The sequence below is a fragment of the Bubalus bubalis genome, chromosome 9, assembly GCF_019923935.1.
Source record: "Bubalus bubalis isolate 160015118507 breed Murrah chromosome 9, NDDB_SH_1, whole genome shotgun sequence".
In the NCBI taxonomy this organism is placed as follows: Eukaryota; Metazoa; Chordata; class Mammalia; order Artiodactyla; family Bovidae; genus Bubalus; species Bubalus bubalis.
In genome coordinates this window covers 103,474,583-103,500,830 of record NC_059165.1, presented here as the reverse complement: position 1 = coordinate 103,500,830, position 26,248 = coordinate 103,474,583, and the positions used below count along the sequence as shown (strand labels likewise).

Genomic DNA, 26,248 nt, shown 5'->3' with positions numbered 1-26,248 from the left:
GCAGGAACACTGGAGTGGGTTGCCATTTCCTTCTCCACGCTAGATGCTGGTAAAGAAGACCAAAGAGATTCTGTTCTTGTCCTGCCGGAGCTCATTATGGTCCATGAGGAGACTGATGCCATGCAAGTCCACATGCAGGAGAGGCTGGCAGAAGAGAGAACATCAGGGGAAATGTCCCGGGAGAGGAACAAACTTGGCAGGCTTGCATAGCAGACAGGCAAAGTATCCAACAGGTGGAGACAACCCAAACATCCATCAGTGGGTGAACGTAGAAAAGATGCGGTCCATTCACACAGTGGAATATTACCCAGCTATAAAAAGGCATGAAGCACATGACTGATCCCCAAAATTTTATGCTGAGTAAAAGAAGCCAGATGCACATCACACAGTGTACGATTCTATTTATATGAAATGTTCAGGACAGGCAAATCCATCGAGACAGAAAGCAGATCAGTGGTTGCTGGGGGCTGAGGAATGGGGAGTGACTGCTAATGGGTAGTAGGTGATAAAAATGTTCCCAAACTGACTGGTGATGGTTGCACAACGCTGTGACTAGTCAAAACTACTGAACTGCACTCTGCGGTGGGTGAATGCTATGTGTGTGAATCACATCTCACTAGAGCTGTTACTGGGAAAGACAAGGATGCTGGGAAAGACCGAAGGCAGAGGGGAACAACAGATGAGGTGGTTGGATGGCATCACCAACTCAATGGATGTGAGTTTGAGCAAACTCTGGGAGATGGTGAAGGACAAGGAAGCCTGGCGTACTACAGTCCATGGGGTCACAGAGTCGGACACAACTCGGTGACTCAACAACAGAAGCTGTTATTAGAAAGAGCCGAGGTATCGTGTGTCTCGGTACGGGGGGGAGATGGTAGTGGAGAAGCTGATTCTCTACCTGCCGCCTCATCAAGATATTTAGAAACAAGGAAAAATAATGACTCTCTGAGCAAGAGGCTGATACAAGGTGGGACTGAGGAGCTTAAGGATCCCACCTGACCTGGGTGGGAGCAACCGATGGAAACTTGGGGCATTATGGAGCAAATACTTGACAGCTCAAAGCTGTTAACTTGGATGACCCATCCCTGTTAGACAAGATGTAAAACAAGAGGTGAGCTTTTCTCTTGGGAGACGAGTTAACAATGCTAATGGTAATGAATCAGATAACGACAGAGGCCTTAGCAGCAAGCCGGGGATGTGCCCTCTCAGGACTTTTCAGAGCCATCCCGTAAGGTGGAGACCATGACACTGTCCACTTTACAGATGAGGAAACAGGCTCAGCCCTGGTTGAGCGGGGGGTCTGAAGCAGGATCTCCTGATAGGTGAGGGAGGGGGCTCACAGTGGAGTGCTCAGCTTGGCAAAACAGGTGTCAGCAGGACCAAGAGAAGCTTGGCAGCATGGCAGGGTACATGTGGACACAGTGGGCTCGGTAGAGGGCACGATGCTGGCAGTGAGTGCTCTGTTTTCCTATGCTGTATGTGTATGTGTGTTTGGGGGTGCTGGAAAGCTTATTTTCCCAAGTCAGTCTTCTTATAATTGTGTCACCTCCTCAGAGCTCGGGGCTACCTTCTCCTCCAGCTTGGGTTAACCTGCTGCCTCCACGTTGATCCCGTCCAGACCCGAGGCCCCTGCTGACCTGGGCTGCATTTTAAATAGCAGGCATCCTGTGAACCCAAAGTCTGGCCACATCCGTGTACCTACACGGAGAATGCGGACATAAAGATCCGTTAGCTTTGAAATGAGCTTTAATTTGTTTTCTGTAAGTGCATTTATCGACGTAAACAGAGCAGGTTAAAGAGATTTCCAGGGGAGAGCAGACTATTGCTGGTATGTTGGTTTTAATTCAAAAAAGAAAGAGAAAGGCTCCCTGGTGACACCCCTCTGACCTGGCAACCTGGTCCTGACTGCCATCTCTCCAGGAACTTAAGAGCTGTTGAAACAGCAGTGGGCAACGACGGCAGTTGAAAACCCACCCAGACTGCTCTGCAGCCAGGCCCTGCAGCCCACCCCGAGCTCTCGGCACGGGAAGGGTGTGCGTGTGTTCCCGATAGATCACCTGGGCCTGCCATTGTAAATCAAAGACGGAATCACCTCCTGACACTACGGATCTGGAAAAATAAAAATCTCTAGCAAGAATGTTCAATTTGGAGACGACGGGGGAGGAGGAGGAGGAGGAGCGGGCGCCCTGGCGGAGGGCGGGCTGAGTGGAGACGGTGCTTGAGTGGGGCCCCCGAGGCACGCACGGGACCCCTCAGCGCTCAGGGGGGCTGCGGGAGAGACCTGCCAGCCGAGTGCAAGGCCCGGCTGGATCAGGGGACCAAACCTGGCTGTAAACAGGAAAGGCCACGCCATGCTTCTTTCCTCAGGATTTCCTTAATTTGTGCTTCCCTTTGGTTTGACAGTTAAAATGAGATGGGATGGGGGGAACGGGGCGGGGCCGGGGATAATGGTTTCTGTCACTTGTCCAGAAACCGAGAGAAGAGCTGACAGCGGGCGTCAGATGTGCAGGGCGGGTGCTTCCCGGCCTGACGTGGCTCATTGCGCTCAGCGTGGCGGAGCCGAGCGCTCCGGGAGCGGTTGCCAGCCTCTGGGGGCCTCGCTTCTGCCGCAGGGGGACGTGGATGGTGGGCAGGCTTCCCAGTGGGGCTCTGGCTCTCGAGGCCCAGGGGTGGTGGCCTGCCGCGTGGGCTGCTGCTGACGGCCACGCCGCGACGCCATCTCTCTCTCTAGTTACACTGTGTGGACCCATTCAGCGGACGTCGCAGGAAAGACAGCAGGTTCTTTTCACTCACTCCATCTCCAGAGTTGAAAAAGAGCAGTTGCTAAAATAAACGATTTCTCGATTGTGTTCTGGTGGCCGTGGGCCCAGTGGCCGCGGTGCGGCTGGGGGTGCTGGAGGGGGGAGGGCCCCAGCTGAGTGAGGGGCTCACTCAGGACAGGCACAGTCAGCTGGGCCGAGCGAGGCTCAGAGTAAGGCGGAACTCCTCACAGAAGAACACATCGGAAGAAGCTGCTCCTCTTCTGCTGGTCCGGGGTGATTTTGACTCCTTGGTTGCTCCCCTGGGGGCTGTTGCCTTCCTGAAATCACAAGGGGTTTTCTGGGGTTACAGCCAAGCAACATGAGCTCTACATCCCTCAATCAACCAGCCAATGTATCCATCTGTCACCTTCCAACCGTCCACCCGTCTCCTTCCTTCCTTCCATCCAACCATCCATCCATCCCCTTCCATCCAACCACCCACTCCCTCCCATCCATCATCCATATACCCTCTTCCTTCTTTCCATCCATCCCCTTCCCTCCAATCATCCATCCATCTCCTTCCAACCAACCATCCCACCCATCCCCTTTTATCATCCATCAATCCTTCCAGCTGTCCCCTCCAACGGACAACTCAAATTTCAAACCCCCGTAGATCTGCTTTTCATCTACTAGCCAGCCATCGCTCCTTCTAACCATGTATTCCTTCAATCACTCATTCATCTACCCATCCACCCTCTCCAACATCTTTCCAACCACTGATTCACCCATCTCACGCTCTTCTCCCCTATTTCCTTTTTTCCAGTCACCCATCCTTCCCTCCTTTCCATCTCCTATCAGTGAGGCAGCCGAGGGGCAGCAAAAGGCTCTGCCTCTTGGGATGTGGAGGTGCTGCGTCCCAGGTCCCACTGCCACTCACACCCTCTGGCCTCCCTGTCCCTCTGCCAAGGCTCCGGCTCCCACCTCTCCCCATGGTTCGCCCTCCGCCCTGCTGCAGGTGAGGCGCGCCCTACACTCGAGCCCTTCTAAACCCGTCAGTGCTGCTGCCCAGCATCTGAAGCCTCTGATCTGGCCCTGCCAGCCCCGACATCTGAAATCCTGTTTTTTCTGACATGTTTGGAAGGGTACAGGTGCTGTTTCTTTGACTAATTTCTTCTCATCTTTCAGCTCTCAGGTAAAATCTGAATTTATTCGACAGTAACTGTTGAATGTTATAACAATGCCCAACTTATACAATGTCCCATGTCAATTACATTAATAAAAAAATAAAAAAACCGACAGGAAATGATCTGGGACTGCCACTCTGAACATAAACAAAGGTAGTAAGAACTGGACAGAGTTTAACTGTTGGTGATTTGCAACTTAGTTAAAAAAAAAATTGAAATTACACAGATTATCACTGAGCATCAGCATCTCATAATCTACGCCTTGGAAGGAGGCAACCAACAGGCCTGGATGAAAAGCACAGGCAGGGACATTCCTGGTGGGCCAGCGGTTAAGAATCCACCTTCCAACGCAGGGAATGTGGGTTTGATCCCTGGTAAGGGAATTAAGATTCCACATGCCATGGGACAACTAAGCCTGTGTACTCCAGAGCTCATGCTTCATAAGAGAAGCCTATGCGCTGAAATTAGAGAAAAAACCCACGTGCCACAACAAAGATCCAGCACAGCCGAAATAAAAAATAATAATCGTACAATAAAATAAAAAAAATAAAAGCATAAAGCGCTGTCATGATGGCCAGCGTAACTCCCAGTGGGCCCAAATGAGTCAGAATGATGCTTAAGAATCAAAATTTTACCGTTATATTGAAGAGAAAAGAATTCTAAGAAAATTACAACCGTAAGAAAATTTTTCTAAAAGTACGTTGGCTTACATAGACTGTTTCCTGTTTTGGCTAAAGAGCTGCTACTCAATCGATCATGTGCCCTGCAATTCAATTCAGAGCATCTTAGAATTAATGACCAGATGTAGAATGGGTCATAAAGAGAGTGCTTCAAGCTCTTGTATCAGACAATAGGAAGCATCACTCGGCAGGAAAAGAATGGTTCCTGAAACAGAGGCCCTGGAGCAAGACTCACGACAGCATGTAGGTGCTGAACACGCCCAGAACACAGTCCAGCGTTCAGACCCCACCAAGACAGCACTAGTGCTGCTGAATGCTGGGGACCATGAAGCTGCTCCTGTGGTAGACCAGCAAGCTGGAGCTGAATCAAAGGTGCATGGGGAGGCGCTCAGGACCATGAAGCTGCCCTTGTGGTAGACCAGCAAGCTGGAGCTGAATCAAAGGTGCATGGGGAGGCGCTCAGGACCATGAAACTGCCCCTGTGGTAGACCAGCAAGCTGGAGCTGAATCAAAGGTGCATGGGGAGGGGCTCAGGCAGGACCTCGCAGAAGCCTCAGAGCCCTGCAGTGCACCGAAGGTTGCCACAACTCGCAGACTGAGGCTGGAAGGAAAAAGGCTATCAACTTGCCAGACTTGTCAGGATGGAAAACCAGCAGCTGTCAAGACACAAGCCTTGCTTGGGGGCCTTGCTACTGGGTAGGCTGTGGTTCTAAGCCCGCCTGGCGGGTTGTTCTGCAGGAGGCCCTCCATCTTCCTGCGTGCTTGGCTCCTGAGAAGGGAGGAAAGGGCCCTGTGTCCCCAGCCAGCTGGTGGGCTTAGTGAGCAGTGGGTGCTACTGAGTAGCTCTGGGCCAGAGGAAAGATGAAGCTCATGACGGACTTCCCTCGTGGCACAGTGATACGAATCCGCCCGCCAAAGCAGGGGACATGGCTTCGATCTCCCATCTGGGAAGATGCCACATGCTGTGGAGCAACTAAGCCCGTGCACCACTACCGAGCCCGCTCGTTGCAACTATTGAAGCCCTCGAGCCTAGAGCCCGTGATCCATAACAAGAGAAGCCACCGACTGTAGATGAGAAGGCAGCGCACCATAATTTAAGAGTAGCCCCCAACTCTGCAACAAAGACCCAGTGCAGCCAAATAAATAATAAAATAAATAAATTAAAAACAACAAAAACAACTATGTCATTCTTAAAAAAAAACATGAAGCTGATGAGCAAGCTCAGGGTGGATGCCCCACCCCACCTGCTAACTCGGCCCCCCTTCCTAGCGATGCCCTACTAGGTGCAGCCCTCAGAAGCAGGGCCCTGCCCAGGGACGCATCACACCACTGGTGGCGATGCTGGCCCGTTCCAACAGGGACACCCACTCACCAATTTTTTATCCATTTTTGCTTTGATGTCTCTGGCGAGAGTGTAAAATGCCTGTGGAGTAAGCACACAGTTAGCACCCTGGGGGTGGGAGGCAGATGGGGGCTGGCTGGCTCCTGGCCCCTGCCACGCAATGCATGTGGCTCAATGGTGGAGCCAGTGCGGGTAACAGTGTTAGGGCAGAGACCCAGGCATGGTGCTCACCTGTCCATCCCCATCTATCTCCTGTCGCTGCAGGGATACCCCCCCTCACCCAGACCACCACTTCCCCTGAGCCAATGATCCTGGGAGGTGGGATCACCCTTGACTGGTCAGACAGGAAACTGAGGCTTGGAGGGGGCCACGTGACTTGTCCCAAGGCAGCCAGTGGCTCGTTGACTCCTTGAGCTCTTGTCCTCGACCCCTGTGCTCTGTCTGCCTGCTCTGCCCTGCTTCTTACAGTCAGAGGCAGGGCATAAAGACAAGTGGCTGGCTCCCTGGCCAAACAAGCTTCATTCTGGGTTGCTGCCCTGAAAGGCCTGTTAGGTAGGGTCAAAGGTTCATCTTCCCAGCATGGGTGAAGGCTCGAGCTGACCTGGCCCCAGGCTGCTGCTGGTCCCAGTCTCCTGACCATTTATTTCCTCCCTTCCCTCATCTGGGCAACACTTCCAAACCCCACTCTGGCACCAGCCCTGCCCCGGGCCTAATACAGGGACGAATCAGCCTTAGCATGTGCTGTTGAGGGGCTCCTGGTCTGGGGAGAGGCAGAGTCTCACCGAAGACTCGTTGATGTGGTCAAGTTCTGCTGTGGAGAGGGTCTTGGGGTGCTGGGGATCCCCAAAGTGGTGGGCCTAAGGGCCTGGGGGATGGCACAGGCCTCTTGGGGGAGTGGCTGCATGGGCTCGACCCTAATGGGAAAGGGAAGGGGGATGGGACCACAGAAGGCTTGGAGGAGGGCACGGCCCAGGGGGCCAGGGACAGAGAGAGGTGGGTGAGGCCTGAGTCATGGGCGACACACATTGGCTGGGCCAGCTGGGGATGGCTTTCTGTGCCTCTTGTAGGTGGCTGAGGTCGGGAGTGGTGTGGAAGATCCATTCTGGAAAGATCTCAGAAATGGCAAAATGCAGCAGAAGGCAGGGGAGCTATAGAGCTGGTGGAGTGGAGAGGAAGGCCTGCCTTGGCCAAGTCTTGGCAGGGCCCCTGCTCTGGATGGGCGGGCGCTGTGAATGAAAGCACGCACCCGGAGGTGGGGCTGGGCGCTGGCCACTGGAGGACTCTCTGCGCCTCGGTCCCCCCACCCACAAAACTGCGCCTGCTCCCCAGCGCAGCCCGAGAGCCAGTGAGATCCTGTTCCAGGTATCCAGCTGGGACCGGCCCCTGCTGGTGTCAGAACAAGGGGGCGATTCCCCCAGACTGCTTGGGCCTTGCAAGGGGCCTGGCACATGGTGCTGCTCAAGGAGAACCTCTCGGTCATCAGTCTAGAGGCTGCGGGGGCCTGTGGCCAGTCCCTGAGACAGAGCCTCCTTGGAGGGTACTATCTGACCCTCGGCCCAAAGGGGCTCGTGCTGCGAGCCTGGGACTCACGTTCTCCACGTTGATGTTGGCCTTTGCGCTTGTCTCCATGAACTTGATTCCATAGTCCAGGGCCAGCTGGGAGGGAGGGAGACACACATGTGAACATCAGCCGCTGGGTGCTTTGACCCCCAAACAGCACGCTAAGTGGGTAACAGTGAGGGGGGCCTACGCCCTCCAGCCCCTGGCGGAGAGCAGGTGGTGAGTGTCCCTGGCAGGAGGGTCTCGGGGCCTGGCTCAAACCGTGGCTCTGTCCTCTGCCCCTCCGGCCTCACGGGGACTCACGCGATGCAGGGTGGGGGCAGCAGGGCATGCCAGGAAGCCCTCGCTGCTTTCAATCTTTAGGTGAAGCCTGGCTAGGCACGTGCATCCCACCTTCCCTTCCCACGGCACATGCCCACTGACATCCGACTCCACTGTGTGCCTTAGCGAAGCCTAGCATCCTAGGAGGGTGGGTCACCTTTGTTCATAAAGATGGTGAGGGATTCTCCCCTTCTAAAGCCTGCCCCCCAACCCCATCAGGGGCAGGGCAGGGCTGGCCTCCGTGCAGGAAACTCTAGACCCTGAGGTCCCTCTGCCCCACAGCATCTGGCAGTGCCAGGCCCACACTGGTCACCACACCCACCTTTTCTCCCCGTTCCTTGGAAACTTGTCTCTTGTCATTCACGTCACACTTGTTCCCAAGGATCATCTTTTCGACGTCTGCAGAGGCGTGCTGGGGAGGAGGGGCAGGTGGGGGAGGGGAGGGGTGAGGCAGACTGGACTGTAGGCCCGCTGCCAACCCGCGCCCAAGGCCAGAGAGGCGTGGCCCGGACGGCTGGACACGCCCCGAACACAGGGCAGGCTGCAGCTCAGAGAGGGCGAGGGGCCTGTCCCGTGTCTGAGAGCCAGGGCCAGGGCCGAGCACAGGGTTCTGCCTGCCACCCCGACCAAGTGCACGCTTTCTGGCGGCCAAGGACGCCTTCTCTATGGGCTGCATCAACCAGGTTATCGTGCTTGTCCTTGGGCTCCTGGCGGTGTCTGGCCTAGGGGGCAAGTGACCAGGTCCTGGCCCCTGCTCGCCTCTCTCCTTCCCCGGCCCCCCTGCTGGAGGCGTCAGCCGCTGTCCTAGGACTGTCTGCCTGGCTCCGCTCCCTTGTTTTGGGTTCCAGACACAGGCTGTGCCCGGGGTGGTCCTAGCCCTTGGCAGTCACCAGCCCTGGGTGCTCTGCCTTAAGGGCGTTTCCTTAACTCTGCCCTCATGCCTGAAAGGGCTTCCCTGGTAGCTCAGCTGGTAGAGAATTTGTCTGCAAAGCAGGAGACCCCCGTTCAATTCCTGGGTCGGGAAGATCCACTGGAGAAGGGATAGGCTACCCATTCCAGTGTTCTTGGGCTTCCCTGGCGGCTCAGACTGTAAAGAATCCACCTGCAAAGTGGGAGACCTGGGTTCAATTCCTGGGCTGGGAAGATCCCCTGGAGAAGGGAATGTCTACTCACTCCAGAATTCTGGCCTGTAGAATTCCATGGACAGAAGAGCCTGGCAGGCTACAGTCCATGGGGTCGCAAAGAGCCAGATATGACTGAGTGACTTTCACTTTCACTTCATGCCTGAAAATGGTTCCTTCTTCCATCTCTCCTCTACACTCCACAGTGGGCCTCACTTCCTGAAGGATTAGGCCATGAGAGGCCCTTAGAGATACATCAGCGTCCAAACTATTACAGGAGGATTTCAAAAGGTCCTTAAAGTACAGGCAATGGAAAGTTATCCAGACCCATGATCAAGCCTATCTAGTTTCTCAAGGAGGGAAAAAAAAGAGTGGGCTAACTTCATGGTCACTCGCTTTAAATCAGAGACATCAGAAAAACAGAGGGTCTGAACCTCAGCTCTGCCACCATTGACAGTGTCGCTTTTCACCACTCTGACCCTGGGTCTCCATTTTGGTGTTATAAATGAAGTGATAATGTTTCTTATCTTTAAAAAGTGGGTCAAAGGTGACTAAAGAAAACAGAACCTTTCTGTTCTCAAAAATACAGTTCTTTTTCAAAAAGTGTGTGTGCTTTTTCATTCGAGCACAGAACGGGTTTAACATTATTACTTTAGATAAATAAGTCAATACACTTTTTTAAAAAAAGAAAAGGTTCTTCTTGCTGTAGCTTAGATCTGGCCTCAGAAAAACGCCCTCTGCCGCTCCCAAACGTCCTACTAACTGGCAGGCTCTTGCCTACTGGCCAGAATGGAGAGATTCCGGAGGCTGGTGTGAGGCCCTGCCTGCCAGCACACATGCGGTCCTCAACCCAGAGCACCTGGCCACAGGTGCCGGCCGTGCTGGGACCGTCAGCCCTGGCTTCACAGGTGCATGAAATTCTCAGATCGGAAGCCTCGCCCGGTGAGTCATCAAAAGCCATAAGTTTGTCATCGGGGGAGGCTTTGGGGGTGAGGGCAAGCTCTTTGGAGAGCAGGAAGATGACCACACTGGTTTTGGGACCAGTGGGGTAGGAAGGGGGGCCTGGGGTTCTCTTCCCTTGGGGCTCAAGGTCTCTTCCCACGGGCTGCTGCAGGGCCAGCACGGTCGTCCTGAGCATGGGTCCCTCCTCCCAGCTCACAGCCTGCTCCATGGCAGCTCAAAGTCCGGCCTGACACGCCCTCACCACACCCTCCAAGTAGAAAGGTCACACCACTTCGAGACCTTTCCTTTTCTAGAAAGCAGAGTGCTCTCGGGGCCTGGGTCTCCTTCTTCCTTGATCTGGGGCTGCCCAAACCAGACAGCCCAGCTGGCGGAACGGGCTCTCGGGGCTGCTCTGTGACGAAGCCACGCTTGGGTGGTTTCTGGGGTCGACTGTGTGGATTCCCGTCCCTCTTTGTTCCTAGCGAGTTACTTCAAGGTGCCTCTGTGCTCAGGGATCTCATGGGTAAACCAGGGCGCTCCTGGAGACTTACCTCTTCAATGTTCCGAATCCAGTTCCGGATGTTATCAAAGGACTTCTCGTTGGTGATGTCGTAGACCAGCATGATGCCCTGAGCAGGGGGAGACAGACACACAGGCTCTGGACAAGCTGCGAGCTCTCTCGGGGGGAGGACCCAGCAAGGCGGGCAGCAGAGACCCCGACAGGACACCCTCCCGGACCCTTCGTTCTGCTGGGCTCAGGCACCAGCCTCCCCCTGGTGGCCCAGGCTCTAGTCCTGTTCCTTGGCCACCAATGTGACCCTTCCTCAGAAGCCCAGACACTACTACCCTCATGCTTACAGAGGAGCCCTGCAGGCAGGAAAAACACAAGCCCTCATGCCTTGGCAGCCAGTGAGGTCCCAGTGGCTGGCCTCTCAACCTTGCCTCCTGTAGCCCCTGCTCTACAGACTGTGCTCCGTGGTCCTGATGCCCACCGTGCTCCCCCTCTTGCCACCCTTGGCGGCCTCTTCCACACCCACTCACCCTGCACGCACCCTGCTGAGCCTTCTCCTAGACTCAGCCAGGGCCGCCTCTTCTGCTCATCCCAGCATCACCCCTCATCTGGTGCCCACCATGAGCTGGGCACTGTAACAGGGTCTCCCTGAGATCCACAGGCTTGGGTCGGGTGCCCCACTGTCCCCACTGTGAGAACGGGGACCCTGAGGCTGCAAGTGGGGGTGGTGGGAGAGGGGCTAGGTCCCTCTCTCCGGACACATGAGAAAGTAAAGGACCCAACTGGGGTCTAAGCCTAGGGGGACAAACCCTGATGCCCATGTGCCTTCCAGCAACCCCACCATCATTGGGCTGGTTTTAAGCCCTGGGGCAGACAACACTGAGGCCTCTGTGGTTCTGTAACCAACGTGTGAGCAACTGGGAGATGGTCCATGGGTTCTGAAACAGCTGCAAAGTGAACCCGCCTCCGCTTGAGCCTACAATCTGCCATCGCCAAGAAGGACAAATACCCTACTTGATAAAAGAGGAAACTGAAGTACAGAGAGAAGTGACCTTTATGATTCCAACCTGGCTCTAATGCAGCTGATGACAGGAACCTCCCTGGACCCTCCATAGGATCCAGCAGTGCTCAGGGCCACCCTGTGACAGGCCCCCTGCCGCCCTGGACATCCCTGCAGGGCACGTGGTGAGCCAGCCTGCAACAGGATCTCCGGCCCCGTGTGGCTCAGCCCCTGGGTTCCGAGGCACACGGCCCCAGCTGTCCTGCTGAGGCCCGGCTCACTCCATTCCATCACCTTACATGGTTCCCTGGGTGGGGGTCAGTGGTAGAGAATCTGCCTGCGACGCAATGCAGGGGACTTGGGTTTGATCCCTGGGCCGGGAATATCCCCTGGAAAAGGAAATGGCAACCCACTCCAGTATTCCTGCCTGGAGAATCCAATGGACAGAGGAGCCTGGTGGGCTACAGCCCATGGGGTTGCAAAGAGTCAGACACGACTTAGTAACTAAACAAGCACCACCTGCTCCAGGGGCCTAAACCCTCTGTTCACAAGCTCTGGTGCTGGCCAAGATGTCTCGAAGGCCGCCTGAATTTGCAGAGTAAGAACACGGGCCATGTGTGCTGGGCAGATAACCACAGGGCGAGGCTGTGGCAAAACCACAGAGAGGGCAAGCAAGCCATTGCAATTCCCAGTCCCCGCTGTGACTGTGAGGCTACGTAAGTGGCCGTATAGCCCGCCACAGCCACGACTTCTCAAAAATGCCACCTGGGAACCCTCGTTCAGTGGTCTCTTGCAGAGACTAAACGGAGATTGCGGACAGGAAGACTTGGAGGAGCTTTTAGTGGCTGTGATGTGTGCCACGCTCCAGCCAAGGGGAGCGTGAGAAGATGACTCTGGCAGGTGGACACTGAATCGAGCATCACTGGGGCCTCTACCCATGGGGCAAGAAACACCACAGGCCTGGGAGGCCTTTCTGCCCCTTTATTCAGGGACTGGCCCCTCTGATGGCCTAGGATTCTGCCGCCACCACTGCTGGGTTGGCCTTGGAATCAGGTCCCAGATTTTTACCTGTAGGGGCTTGAGGTGGCGGGGAGGGGTGGGCGCGGGTTAATGAATACAACTCTATCAGGAAGGCACAGGAGTCCCTGGAAAACATCTGTTGTTGCTCAGTCATGTGTGACTCTTTGCAACCACATGGACTGTAACCCACCAGGCTCCTCTGTCCATGGGATTTTCCAGGCAAGAAGACCTCCTTACATTCCTACAGAAGGTAAAAGTCTTCTGTGTAAGAAGTGGGTTGCCATTTCCTTCTCCAGGGGATCGTCCCGATCCAGGGCTCGAACCTGCGTCTCCTACATTGGCAGGTGGAATCTTTACCACCAGGTCACCAGGGAAACCAAAAACACAGGATCACTCTATCTCTGGTCCTCCCTGAAGCTCCCCTCAAGGCTCCAAGTGAGCTTCTTCCTGGCCTGTTAGGGCACAGCTCCCCAGACCTGACTGCAAGCTTACAACTGGACACCGGATGTCCGATGCTCCCCAAACTTTGGACCCAAGGGTCTAGTGCCACAAGGACAAAGGAAAGGTGACGATGAGCTGCAGCGGTGGCAATGTTCCCTGCCCTATCCTTTACGGCCACCCCTGGCTGTACAAGGCTCTGGGGCACCGGAAGTGCGGCAGGTGGGACTGAGGGTCTGGGTTGCCAACGTTAACAGATTTAGATTCAAATGGCCATACCCAGCTGGCAGCTTCCGTATGAGTTAGCGTAGGTCTGGGAGGACACAGTCATCTTGGGGCTGGACAGGGTCTCACAGATGGCTTAGTCCTGCCTTGTCGGGAGCTCGCTAAGGACACGGGCTGGGAAGGGCCACTCACTACCGGCCCAGACATTTATCTTCTGTGTGAATTTAAGCAGGGCCTGAAATGGTGCCAAGCCTCAGGCTCCTCATCTGTAAAACGGGGACGATCATGGCACCTACACTCAGGGGTTTATGGTCAAGACCTAGGCCCTCTGCCAGCTGCAGGGAAGGGTGTGGCGAATGGGGCAAGTGGCTGGTGGGTGGGGGTATTATTTCAGCCCAGAGAGGGACAGGGTTTGCCTGAGGCCACACAGCAAAAGCTCCCCCAGGATCCAAGTGCCCCAAGACCTCTGCTGTACCAGAGCACAGCAAGGTGAGGGGAAAATTAGTAAATTAATTTTAATGAGGAGCACTAAGGTTGCAACCCACATGATTGAGTTTCTATTATGTTCAGATGCTGTGTGGGATGCTCTAAATACTTAATGCTTCTATTCATTGCTGCTGCCAGCATTTCCCAAGCTCCCAGCACCCTCAGTTTGGTCCCAGGCATCGGGCATGTGCCGGGGACCCAGAGGCAGCCCAGCCCTCCTGGAGCTTTCGGCCTAGTGGAGGAAACAGGTCTAAGCAGCTGATTGATGGGGCAAAGCTGGAGCTGGAAACGGGGAACTGGCCATCTATGCCCACAACTGCCTGGGACACTCCTTTTCTCTGTACCACTTTCCAAAGTAAGGAGAACGCACTCAGAGAGCGACCCAGGTGGCTGAGTAGGTCTTGTGAACCTTCCTCCCACTCCCCACAGCCCCTGGGCACCCTGCTTTGTATACACTCCTCACAGGTGCAGGACCTGCTTGGAGACCGTGAGGACAGGACCCTGGCCCAGGCCAGGTTGCTCTCTGCATCTGATTTGGGCCTGGCCTAGAGAAGGTGCTTGGTGAAAATATTTGATGGATGAAGAGTGAGTGTCCCCAGTCGCCTCATCCCGCCTCAGGCCCAGGAAGCAGATATAACAGACAACAACCCAGAGCAAGTCGGCTCCTGGAAGATCTTTAAGTTTTCGGTAGCAAATTCCACAGAGACTGATGTGGGCCACGTGAGCGCTCCTCAGCGTTGGGGCATGCCAGATCCGATTTACCTGACCTCTCCTGGAAGAACCGGCTTCCTGTGTCTTCCTTCATTCCTGGGGAATTAGGTTTCCTTGAACCCTGCATTGTCTCTGGAGCCGGAAGGGGATGCATGGACAAGGGGGTGGAGGTGGGGCACAGAGCCTTTTCCTAAAACTAACCTGGAACCAAGGACCCCCGAGGAGCCAGCCCATGGGCTCTTCAGAAACTTCAGGTATCAGTGTCTAAGGACGAGACATTCACTTGACTTGAAAAAAAAAAAGCCCCAAACCCCACGCAAACCAATACATACCATTGCACCCCTGTAGTAGGCCGTTGTGATCGTCCGAAACCGTTCCTGACCAGCTGTGTCCCTAACGATGAGAAGAAGAAGGGATATTAGCGGTGATGCAGAACAATCATCACAGTGAGAACGAGGGGCATTTACCCAGGACGGACAGCCAGCTTTCTCATGGGCCATCATCTCCTGATTCATTACTCTGCTGCGGGGCACTGCCCCCCATCATTAGAGAAAGAAACCACGGCCAGGGCAGCTGTCTGACGTCTCCTGGCCAGGGATATGGCAGAATGACTCCTCTTCCATACCCTGTCTTCCTGGGGATTTCCCTCAGGGTTTATGGGCCCCAGAAGAGCCAAGGTTGGATGGTATTATCTGAAAATCTGGGGCCAGGTGTGTGGAAGGGGCTGGTCAGGTGCCAGGGGGACACAGCCCTCCTTGGTGGGCTGAGTTAGGGGAGCCCCGAGAAGCTCAGGAAGCAGCTCCATGCTCACCATCTTGGTGGAGACCCGGGGGAAAGGCCTTCCTTGTGGGTACGGTGGCGACACTTGGGTCAGATATGCCCCTGCCCAGCCCAGCTCCTGGCACGGAGGGTATTCAGTATTCTGTTTGAAGGTGACAACTGGCCGGTGGCAGAGCCAGGACAAGACCACAGCTTTTGTCTCTGGGCCCAGGGCTCCTCCTGCGACCCTGCACCACCCTCTGCTCAGGGCTCGGCATGTCCGGACCAGACAGACACACCTGATTTGGGGCCATGTTGACTTTTGGCCGCCAATAGCAGGTGACGTTAGCAGTTATGATCAGTTATGATTTTACGACTGTTCTAGAAGAGTTTTAAGACAGTCATTAACCCCACTGTGATTGCTAAGAGCAGAAGCAGGAGGAGGGGAGGAAAAGAAAGCACAACTCCTCCTTGCTGGTGTGGTGTCCCTTTGAACTTGGGCACTGAGGCTGCCAGGGAGCCAACGTGTTGTAAAATACAAGAACTTGAATGGCCTGTAACTTACGAGGCGGCCAGAGACCGGCTGCCTCCCAAGCTCAGGAGGATCAGTTAGGCCACAAACAGAATTCAATTCTGAAGTCGGGCTCAGAGGTGGAGACCCCTCAAGTTGAGGGGACCCGCCAGGCAGATGGGGCAGCGCTCAGCATCTGAGACTTGAGCTGGGGAGATGAGCTGCAGGGAGTGGGCTCCGCAGCCCATCTCACAGCCCCCATCCCACACACAGGCACGTGCCTGGATTGGAAGGACTGAGTTACCCTCCCCAACGTGACCTCTCTCTGTGTGGTTCAGGGTTTGCGTTTCCCCTGCGACTGACGGGGCTGCAGGCTGAGGCTCTCCTACATCTGACCACCTGAGCCCAGCCTTTCCAAGGCCGGTAGCCTACGGACCACAATCCGTGATGGGGACTCACAAATTCTGATTTTATGGAGCACAGGAAGTCAGTCCCTGGTGAGCCAAACAGAAACAGATCTCACTGTTGGGCCTGGCCTCAGCTCATTTTCGGTTCTGGGGTTTCAGGTCTGCGTGTTAGGAAGTGAGGCCTGGGTGTCCCCAGGAGAGAAAAGAGGAAGTGATGTCAGGCCTCCTTCATCAAGCTGATGGGCTCATGGAGAGGCCGGGCAGACGTATCCTGCTATTTTGGTAGCCTTCACTGCCGCCACGAGGGTTCTCTGTGAGCGCAAGGGGAGCAGGCTGCTCTGAGGCGCAGTGTGTGCCCACATGTGAGCTGGGTCTGGTGGCTATGTCCTCAGAGCGGGTGGACACCGACTCTAAGCCCCATCAACCAGCAGAGCACCGTTCCTGGGGCTTCTGTCGGCTCCTCCTTTCCTTTTCTGGCCATATAGCTGGGGATATGGGGCTTCCCTAGTGGCTCAGATGGTAAAGAATCTGCCTGCAATGCAGGAGACCTGGGTTCAACCCTGGGTAGGGAAGATCCCCTGGAGAAGGGAATGGCAACCCACTCCAGTATTCTTGCCTGGAGACTTCCATGGACAGAGAAGCCTCATGGGCTGTAGTCCATGGGGTCGCAAAGAGTCAGACACGACTGAGCAACTAACATTCACATTTCTGGGTATGTGGGATCTTAGTCTGACCAGGGATCGAACCCATGCCGCGTGCAGTGGAAGTGCAGAGTCTTAACCACTGGACCACCAGGGAAGTCCCTTCACCTGGGGCTTCTGAAGAAAGCCCAAAGTGTTTGGGCTAGGCCAAAGAGATGAGGGCCATGGTCGGGTGGTGCGGGGCGCGGAACTAGGGGCTTCTAGCTCAAAGCACTTGCTGGCGGAGGGGCTGATGAAGGCCACAATGCTTACCATATCTGTAGCTTAATTCTCTTGCCATCGAGCTCTATGGTCCTAATTTTAAAGTCAATTCCTGAAAGAAAAGAAAAGAAAGAAGGCACATCACTGTCAGCCCCTCTCCCAGCTGCACCTATGGCGGGTGCTGCCAACCTGTGCAGCCACAGCTGCCACAGTCTCGGGGGCACCTGCTGGCGCTTGGGCAGGCAGGGTCTCTAAACCCCTCAAACAAATCTGGAGGTGCCTGGTGACCTTTCTCCTCTCACAGAAGGGGAGGCTGAGGCTCAGAGGACAGAGTGGAGCTGCCCAGAAGGAAGCTGGCGAGGCGCAGGGCTGGTGGGCAAACCCAGGCAGCTCAGGTGCCGAAACCTTGCTCTCTTCCCTTCCCTGGTCGGCGGCCTCATGGAATGGGTGCCAGAGCCCCCCACTTCCCGCCACCTGTACCTGGCCCTCCGAGCACAAGGGCGCTGGGCCCGAGATGTGCCTGACGTAGATGGAGGGCTGGCATTTACACGTGTAGGTCCTTCTCTGTGAGTGATCCCCACCTGCCTGCCTGCCTGTTAGCCTGATAAAACCTGCTGAAAGACCCCCTCCCAAGAAGCCTTCCTGACCCTGCCCTCCTTCTCTCCCACCCTCTGGCCCCAAGCCCCTTTCCCCAGCATCAGGGCGACCTCTCAGCCTTCTTAACTGCCCTCCAGGCTCTCCCACCACTGTTCCCTCAATCCCCTCCCGAGCTTCCAAAACACACACTCAACCATGTCACTGAGCTAACCTCGGCTCCAAACCTTCCAGTGTGTTCACCAGCACACGAGTGGATAAACAAAACAGTCTGTCCCTACAGAGGAATATTACTCAGCCATAAAAAGGAATGGAGCCCTGACACACGCTGCTACGCAGATGAACTCTGGAAATGACACTGAGTGAGAGAAGCCGGACAGGAAAGGTCACATATATATAATTCCAGTCATGAAACATCCAGAAACGGCAAACCCAGAGTGACAGAAAGGAGACTACTGGTTGCCGAGGGGTGTGGGCTGTCTTTCTGTCATAATGAAAATGTTCTCAAACTGACTGTGATGATGGCTGTACAACTCTGAAAACGGGTCTGAAGCCACTGACTTACACACTTTAAATGGGTGAGCTGAATTATATGTCAATAAAACTTTTTTTTTTTTTTGGCCATGCTGTATGACGTGCAGGATCTCAGTTTCCCGACCAGGGACTGAAATGAGCCACAGCAATGAAAGCCTGGGATCCTAACCACCAGGCTACCAGGGAACGTCCCATAACAAGATTGTTGAAAAATTTCCCCCAACACCTTTCAGTGGCTTCCCACTGACTCCTTGGCCCCAAGATAAAGTGAAAACAGTTGCCCAAGTGCGCTAACCTGGCCCCCTCAGAACCCATGGCTCTCAGCCTCCTCTCTGGCCACACCGCCCAAGCATGTTTCAGCCTCAAGGCTTTTAGGTTTGCTCTTTCCCCTCCTGGAATGTTCTTTCATTTCATGGCCACCTGGCTCCCCTCTCCCTTCACTCAGGTCTCTGTTCCAGTCACCTCCTCGGGGAGCCTTCCTAACCATCCTCTCTCCTCCAACCTGCTTCATCTTCTTCATGTATTATCCCTGACATTGTTTATTCACTCCATGACGCTAGGAGCAAAACGTGATGATCTGAATAGCCTGTGTGGAGGAGTAACAGCTAAGTCCAGTCTTTGCCCCTAGGAGTTTGTTCTAAACCTCTACCTGTGGGGACTTCCCTGGTGTCCTGTGGCTGAGACTCTGCACTCCCAATGCAGGGGACCCAGGTTCGATCTCTGGTCAGGGAACTAGGTCCCACACACAGCAACTAAGAGTTCACATGCCACAATTAAGCCCTGGTACACCCAAATCAATCAGTCTATATCTATATCTATATCTATATCTATATCTATATCTATATCTATATATTTATTCTCCGCCTGTCAAACTTTGAGAGTGAGGCCTGGCTTGACCCTTAGAACCTAGGGTTCATGTGTGTGTGCTCAGATGTTCAGTTGCGGTCGGACTCTTTCCGACCCCATGGACTACAGCCCGCTAGAATACCTCTTAGGGATTCTCCAGGCAAGAATACAGGAGTGAATTACTATTTCCTCCTCCAGGGGATCTTCCTGACCCAGAGACTGAAGCTGGTCTCTTGCGTCTCCTGCATTGGCAGGTGCATTCTTCAACCACTGAGCCACCTGGGAAGCCTAGAACCCCGCAGGGGAATGCTAATTCCATCCTTGCCTGCCTTAGGAGCTGTCCTGTGGACGAGAGGGAATGTAAGCCTGCATCTGAGCACTGGCCTTTAGAACATAAGCTCCAGGAGGGCAGGTGCTCTTTATTTATGACTGCATCTCGAGTGACCAAGTGCAGCAGGGGTGAGTACGTATTTGCTAGAAGCTGATCACTTAGTCCTGCACACAAACTTTGACTGCAGGCCTAGTTAGTTAACAGTTCCGCTTCCTCCTGATCCATCCAAGTCACCCCTCCAGCTCCTACACTGAGCCAGATGCCTGGTGTGCAGCAGGCACTGGGGAAAAGATGGCTGCGTGAAAAAAAAAAAGAGCAATAGATTTACATGGTGCTGCGTGGTTTACCCAGCACTTTCACGTATATCATCCACCTCCCTGAAGGAATGAATGAATGGGACTCTAAGGAGAAGCCAGGGCTTGAGCCAGGCTGGGGAGAGCTAACTCCAGGAGCCACGGGGCCAAGTTCACACCACAAATGATCGATGGAGCTTATGAGAGCAGGCTTTGGCAAAATGTAACCTGGGCAGAAAATGAACAACCACTTAATCCCCAATCTATAAAGAAAATACAGAGGCACGCTCAGTGCCAATCGCCTCTATGCATTAGGCTGTATTTCAGGACTAAGCCACATGCAAGAGGCTTCTTAAAGCATTCTAAAAGTCTTCCTAAAACATCCCCTGCTCCTGTTATACATGTGTGTGTGTGTTACTCAGTCGTGTCCAATTCTTTGCGACCTCTAGGCTCCTGTGTTCACGGGATTCTCCAGGCAAGAATACCGGAGTGGGTTGCCATTCCCTTCTCCAGAGGACCTTCCCCATCCAGGGATTGAACCCAGGTCTCCTGCATTGAAGGCAGTTTCTTTACTTTGTGAGCCACCAGGAAAGCCCACATACATGGGAATGTATGAAATCAAGAAGCACTGCCCAATCGACAGAACCCAAAGCACCACTCTATCTGCCTCTTGGGTTTTACTAACACACCAAGTTTAATTAGGAAGTGTAAACTTTACAAGGCCTGAGTTATGAGGCCATACCTTCAAGGTCACGGGGAATTAAAATTTCCTAGAAAACAGAGGCCAGCAGGAAGGCTACACATGTAATGAGGAGCCTGAGGTCGGGGGGCGGGATCCTGGGTTTAAGTGCCACGCCCACTGCCTTAGATGACCTTGCCCAAGTTACATCCTCACCTGTAAGTGGAGGCTGGCCTCCTCAGAGACTAGACTGGGTTTTCCCGTCAAGAATTAAGAACCAAACAAAAAACTCAACCTCCAAATTCTCACCAGGAAGGTTCTGACTCTGGGAAACCGAGGTCTGGACTGAGAGCGAGCCACAGTCTACCAGGAGTGAATATCACTTCCTGATTGGTGGGGGTGCAAAGGTAAAATCCCAAAGTTTGACCTTGGTGTTAGTGAAGGGGAGGAATCAGAAGGACCTGTGTCTGGGGAAGGATGCTGTCACGGTAGGAGACACTATGCTTCCTCTAGATGGCCACTGACAGTGGAGAAAGCCCCCTGTTCATTGTACAGCTCTGATCCTCCACCATCCAGGCACTGGCTAAAACAGAGAACACCACTCCCAAACTGAATAAACAGGGCTTGGAGAGGTGAAGTGCTCGTTCAAGGGCAAACAGCACCTGGACATCAGAATAATGACTGCCAGTCCCATTCTTTTTCCAGTCCCATTCTTTTTCCATTTGGCAGCTAAGTGTCTTGCAAAGTGCAGCTCTGGAAGAAGGCAAAGATGGAATCAGCAGCTCACTATGGGGATTAGGGAGATAAGGCACACCCGGGTAAAGCAAAGCCCATTTCCTAGGTTTTTTTCCCCAACTCCTGGGCTTAGTGATCTTCCTCCCAGTTCCCCACTCCACAGCAAGGCTGCATAGTTTACAGGCTACTGGCTTAATGGATGTTACTTTCAGGTCAAACCCTTTCATGCAGACAACGGTCATTTTTGTGGGGTGGGGAGAAGTCAGCTCCACTTTCATGGATGTCAGAACTGAGAAGCAACAACTCTGTTCCACCACAATGTGGGCTGGCCCCTGCAGGCAAGGGCAGTTCTGCAAAGTGACAACCAGTGTCCTGGGCCGAGCGATAGGGAAGTCAGGGCTGTCAGTGGCAGCGGCTGATTTTGGTTTCTCACTGTTGCTTTTATCTGGCATCCGCCTCGAGATGACAGGTCCCAGAGCAGACAGCTATCAATTGCCATTTCTGTCACCCTCGAGTGGGATGGAAGGCTGGGCACGGGCACGTAAAGTCTCTGGACTCCCTCTTACCATTCCTTCTAGAAGAAATTCATCCATGGGGGAAACAGGTCAGGGAGAGGGATGCAACCCCTGAATATTCCAGAGGAAAGAAGAGGAGATGTCTGGGTTGGAGTCCTGGCTTTGAGATGGATCAGCTGTGCTTGTCCTGGGGGTGAGTGCTCACATCTCTCTGGGATGGCTGAGCCTTAATTTCTGGGTTCAGACATAAAGTGAAAGCGAAGCCGCTCAGTCCTGTCCGACTCTTTGCAACCCCATAGACTGTGGCCTATCAGGCTCCTCCATCCATGGGATTTTCATACATATCTGGGAACAAATACCATCCTTGCCACCTGTAGATGGTGTGACCACAGGCAAGTCTAGTATCCTCTGTGAGCCTCAAATTCCTCATCTGTGAAATGAACTAATAACGGCACCTAATACAGAGCATTCGGAAGTGTGATAAAGCACCATAAAGAGCCTGGCACACAGTAAATGTGTAATAAGATCAGATGTCACTTGTCGCTGTCCTTTCCCCATGAACAAATTCTCCATGTCTGTTTCCAATTAGTAAGACGAGGAAACCAAAAACTGCTTCAAGGGCTGCTGCAAAGACCGAACAAGACGACGGGGGCCAAGACCTCAACCAGGACATATACTCCCTGAGCAGGCTGAGGGTTGGGGCCTCAGTCTTCCCATCTGCAAAATGGGCACCTGGTCCCCACTCCCTCCCATGTCCGGGGAACCCCCAAACGATGATGCAGGCGACTGCTCTTTAACCCTCTGCCTCCCTTAGATCCTCTGAGATCCCTGGTCCATCCCGCCCGGCCGCTCCCTCAGCCCCAGCTCCTCAGGGGCGCGCCCGGCCCGGGCCTCTCGCGCCCCCGGCCGCTCCCCAGCCCCGCTACCTATGGTGGAGATGAAAGTGGAGTTGAAGGCGTCCTCGGAGAAGCGGAACAGGACACAGGTCTTCCCCACCCCCGAGTCCCCGATCAGCAGCAGCTTGAACAGGTAATCGTAGGTCTTCGCCATATTACACTCTCTCCCCGACGGGAAGTGCTGCTAGCGCCTCGCCACTGGCCGCTAGCCCCGTCCATCAGCGCCGATCCCGCCCCCGATTGGCTCCTGGCCCGACGCGCGTCACCGCGGCCGACGCCAGCCCCCGCACCCCGCCCGCCTCGGGAAGACTTGGGGAAGGAGCGAACTGGGCGCAGAGCCGGAAGCGACCCAAACGCGCCGTTCATTGGCCGGCGCTCAGGACAAGGCGGGCTGCGATTGGCCAGCGGTGAGACGTCAAGGAGCTTCAAATACGGACAGGGAGGAGGCGTGGCATCCTCTGTTCCCGCCTTCTTCCTTCCACTCTGGGGCGGCCCCGCCCCGCGATGGGATGGGGATTAGCCGGGAGCTTGGTCAACGGCTCCGCGCGCCCTCAAACCAGGGGCCGGTCTGGAGCTTGTGCGCACGCGCGCCGGGAAGGCCGTTGGCGCCAGCAGAGGGCGCACGCGCGTGGGGTCTGTGGCGCCCGCGCTCCAAGACCCGCGCAGCCTCAGTTGGTGCCCGGACAAGTGCTGGAGGCAGCGTGGCTGTGGTGGTGCGGTGTGGAGGCGTCTGCGTCGTTCCAGGGGAGCCAAAGCGCAAAGGAGAGCAGGGGCGCCGTGATAGTCGAAGCGAGGTCCCCTTGAGACCTGCTGAGGGACCTCGGCGCTGGCCAGGGGACCTACCTAGAGATACCCAGACCTCATTCACCAAGCTGCGCCCTGAGGCCCGCAGGACTCCTCAGGACGGGCCCACAAACCTGTTTAGAAGTTATCCAAGTCTTACCCCGGAGCCTCGCCTGCGGCAAGCCAATCAGCTCTTTGAGGCGCACCTGGGGGCTTCGGAAACCTCAGGCGTTAGCACAGTGTGAATTATAGGGAATACTTAACAGGCGTTGGTTCTGTGCCTGCCAGTGTTGCCAGCATTTACATAGTGTTTTAACCCCACCCCAACCCACTGAGGTAGGTATTATTGTCGTCCCCCCATTTTATGATGAGGAAACCGAGACCACATAGGTTAAATGACTTTCCCAGGGTCTTAACCAGGTAGGCTGGATTTTGAACTCAAAGGGATCAGCTTCAGAGGTTGAGGTCTTTTTTTTTTTTTTTTTTTTTGTCTGCACTATGTTGCTCAAATGGTAAAGAATCTGCCTGCAATGCGGGAGACCTGAGTTCGACTGCTGGGTGGGGAAGATCCCCTGGAGGAGGAAATGCCAACCCACTCCAGCATTCTTCTCTGGAGAATCCCCGTGGACAGAGGAGCCTGGAGGGCTACAGTCCATGGGCTTGCACAGAGTCGAACATGACTTAAGCGACTAACACACACACACGTACATGTTGCGTCCTTAGATCCCTGACCGGGTATGCCTCTGCAGTGGGAGTGCAGATTCTTAACCACTGGATCGCCAGGGAAGTCTGGAGGCTGAGGTTTTGATCACGATGTTTTCCTGCACCATTGAGATGAGCCATACCACTTGCAGGGCTTCCCCTGGTGCCTCAGAGGATAGTGTCTGCCTGCAATGCAGGAGACCCGGGTTCGATCCTTGGGTTGGGAAGATCCTCTGGAGAAGGAAATGGCAACCCACTCCAGTATTCTTGCCTGGAGAATCCCATGGACAGAGGAGCCTGGCGGGCTACAGTCCACGGGGTCGCACAGAGTCGGACACGGCTGAGCGACTTCACTCACTCACTCACATACCATTTGCATGGCCACCGCTAGGTGTCGCTCTGGGGGTATCATGCCTGGAGACTTGCCCGAGGAACTTATAAAAGATGCCCCCTACCTCTCCTTCCTCCCACTGCAGCACATTTTTTTTTGCGAATCTTGCTATGGTTAGGAAGAGCTTCAGCCAGAGCCATTGGCCACTTCGCAGGTTTCTGCCTGTGTTGTTTGCTTCTATAGACCACATTCTCCGGTGGTCCTTTTCTTGGTACTGTTCCCATTTTATTTTCCTTTTATTACCCACACCACCTTTTCTTGGGTGCTGCTTCTCAGATTCCATTGCAGTCTTTGGAGGGGTTTTTTCTTGTCTCTTAGACATTGCTGTTCCTCATGGTTCTCTGTTCTTGCTTACGGGGTGATCTTATTAACTTCCTTGGCTCCTATTATCTCTATGCTGGATGATTTTGTAGCCCATAGCTGAGCCATGCCTCCACGTCCCAACTACTTTTTGGGTATCTGCCTTTGTATCTGTTAAAGATAGCTCAAACTCATCATATCCACAACTGAACTTGTCATCTCCTACTCATACTAGCTTGAGTTATCTTCTGAGTGAGACCTAAGTTGCTTTGATACTTTTTCATCCTTCACAGGCTGGTTTTTAGAGGTTCTAAATGGCTCTTAAATCTTGTCTTTCTACCTCTGTTGCCTGTCAGATCACATCTCTCCACTAGTCTCCCCGATCACTGTCTAATCCAGATTCTGCCCTTCAGTGTGCTTAGTCTAAAACATTTATCCCTTATCCATCCATGGTCTATCGGCAGGATAAAGTCCTCACAATCTGGTCCTAACCTCACCTTCTGTCCCACTCACACTTCATGGGATTGGGTACTCCCAAGAGCTGCGACAGGTCAGTTTAACATTACTTGTATTAAGTGCTGAGGCACCAGGATGACTAAAACGGTATACTGAGATTAGATTACAGCCCAAGGGGGGAGGGGTGAGATGAGGAACTTCAATCTAGCAATGGTAGGGTAGAGGACTGCATTATATTTCATTCGATCTACCAGCGTAACAAGCTACAGTGTCTGCGTAACTGTTGAATTAAAATGAAGGAAATGTTTTTGATTGTACTAGGTGACAAAAAAATTGTTTGCCTTAATGTCTTAAAGGCTTTCATTTCTCCTTTTGATTCCCTATTCTCCTTCCTCAAGATCAGATCTTAGAGCAAACATCAAAGCAATTCAGGTAGTGAAACTGCAGTCATCTTTGACCTTTTCTTCTTTCAGTTAAGTTCAGTCGCTCAGTTGCGTCCGATTCTTTGCGACCCCATGAACCGCAGCACACCAGGCCTCCCTGTCCATCACCAACTCCCGGAGTCCACCCAAACCCATGTCCATCGAGTTGGTGACGTCATCCAACCATCTCATCCTCTATCGTCCCCTTCTCCTGCCCTCAATCTTTCCTAGCAACAGAGTCTTTTCAAATGAGTCAGCTCTTCACATCAGGTGGCCAAAGTACTGGAGTTTCAGCCTCAGCATCAGTCCTTCCAATGAACACCCAGGACTGATCTTCTTTAGGATGGACTGGTTGGATCTCCTTGCAGTCCAAGGGACTCTCAAGAGTCTTCTCCTTTAGGTTCTTCTTTAAGTTCCTGCCAACCAATAAACTAAGTCTTCAGATTACTTTCCTTCAGATCACTTCTCCCTTCTTACTCCATTATGGCAAGCACTATATCCTGGGTTAACTGAAATACTGTCCTAGCTGATCTTCCTGCCTCTAGTTTACCCTCACTCTAGTCCTCTGACAATGAATGCTAAGTGGATGTTCCTAAGTAATTTCTTCAATTTATTGATTACTGATCAGTGGCTCTCCATTCCTGACCAAATTAAGTTCAGGCTCTCATCAACGTGGACCCTGCCTACCTTCCAGCTTTCCTATTCCCTTCCTTTATAAGTGTTAACATAGAGAAAACCTTACTCAGGCCCGCCTTGTGCTTTCCTGACTCAAGTGACAGGGACCATCTTTCCTGCTCCTATCTTACCTATTAAGACCTTTCTCATCCTTTTAGTCTGGTGCAGGCAGGTTTGGAGATGACAGCGGACCAGAGGTTTGAGTTACTAAGGCAAAGAGCTCTCCCCTGTAATA

The 26,248-nt window shown here is 53.8% G+C and overlaps 1 protein-coding gene across 1 annotated transcript; it reads right to left on the bottom strand.

Moving 5' to 3' along the window:
- Nucleotides 1-1,728: 1,728 nt before the first annotated feature.
- RAB8A (RAB8A, member RAS oncogene family) lies at nucleotides 1,729-22,481 on the bottom strand. Its single transcript, XM_006057836.4, has 8 exons — nucleotides 22,315-22,481; nucleotides 16,913-16,973; nucleotides 14,615-14,675; nucleotides 10,443-10,520; nucleotides 8,151-8,240; nucleotides 7,538-7,603; nucleotides 5,978-6,028; nucleotides 1,729-3,079 (listed from the first exon to the last, which is right to left on the bottom strand). The coding sequence occupies exons 1-8, from the start codon at nucleotides 22,436-22,438 to the stop codon at nucleotides 2,987-2,989; spliced, it is 624 nt and encodes a 207-aa protein (XP_006057898.1). The 5' UTR covers nucleotides 22,439-22,481; the 3' UTR covers nucleotides 1,729-2,986.
- Nucleotides 22,482-26,248: the final 3,767 nt, after the last annotated feature.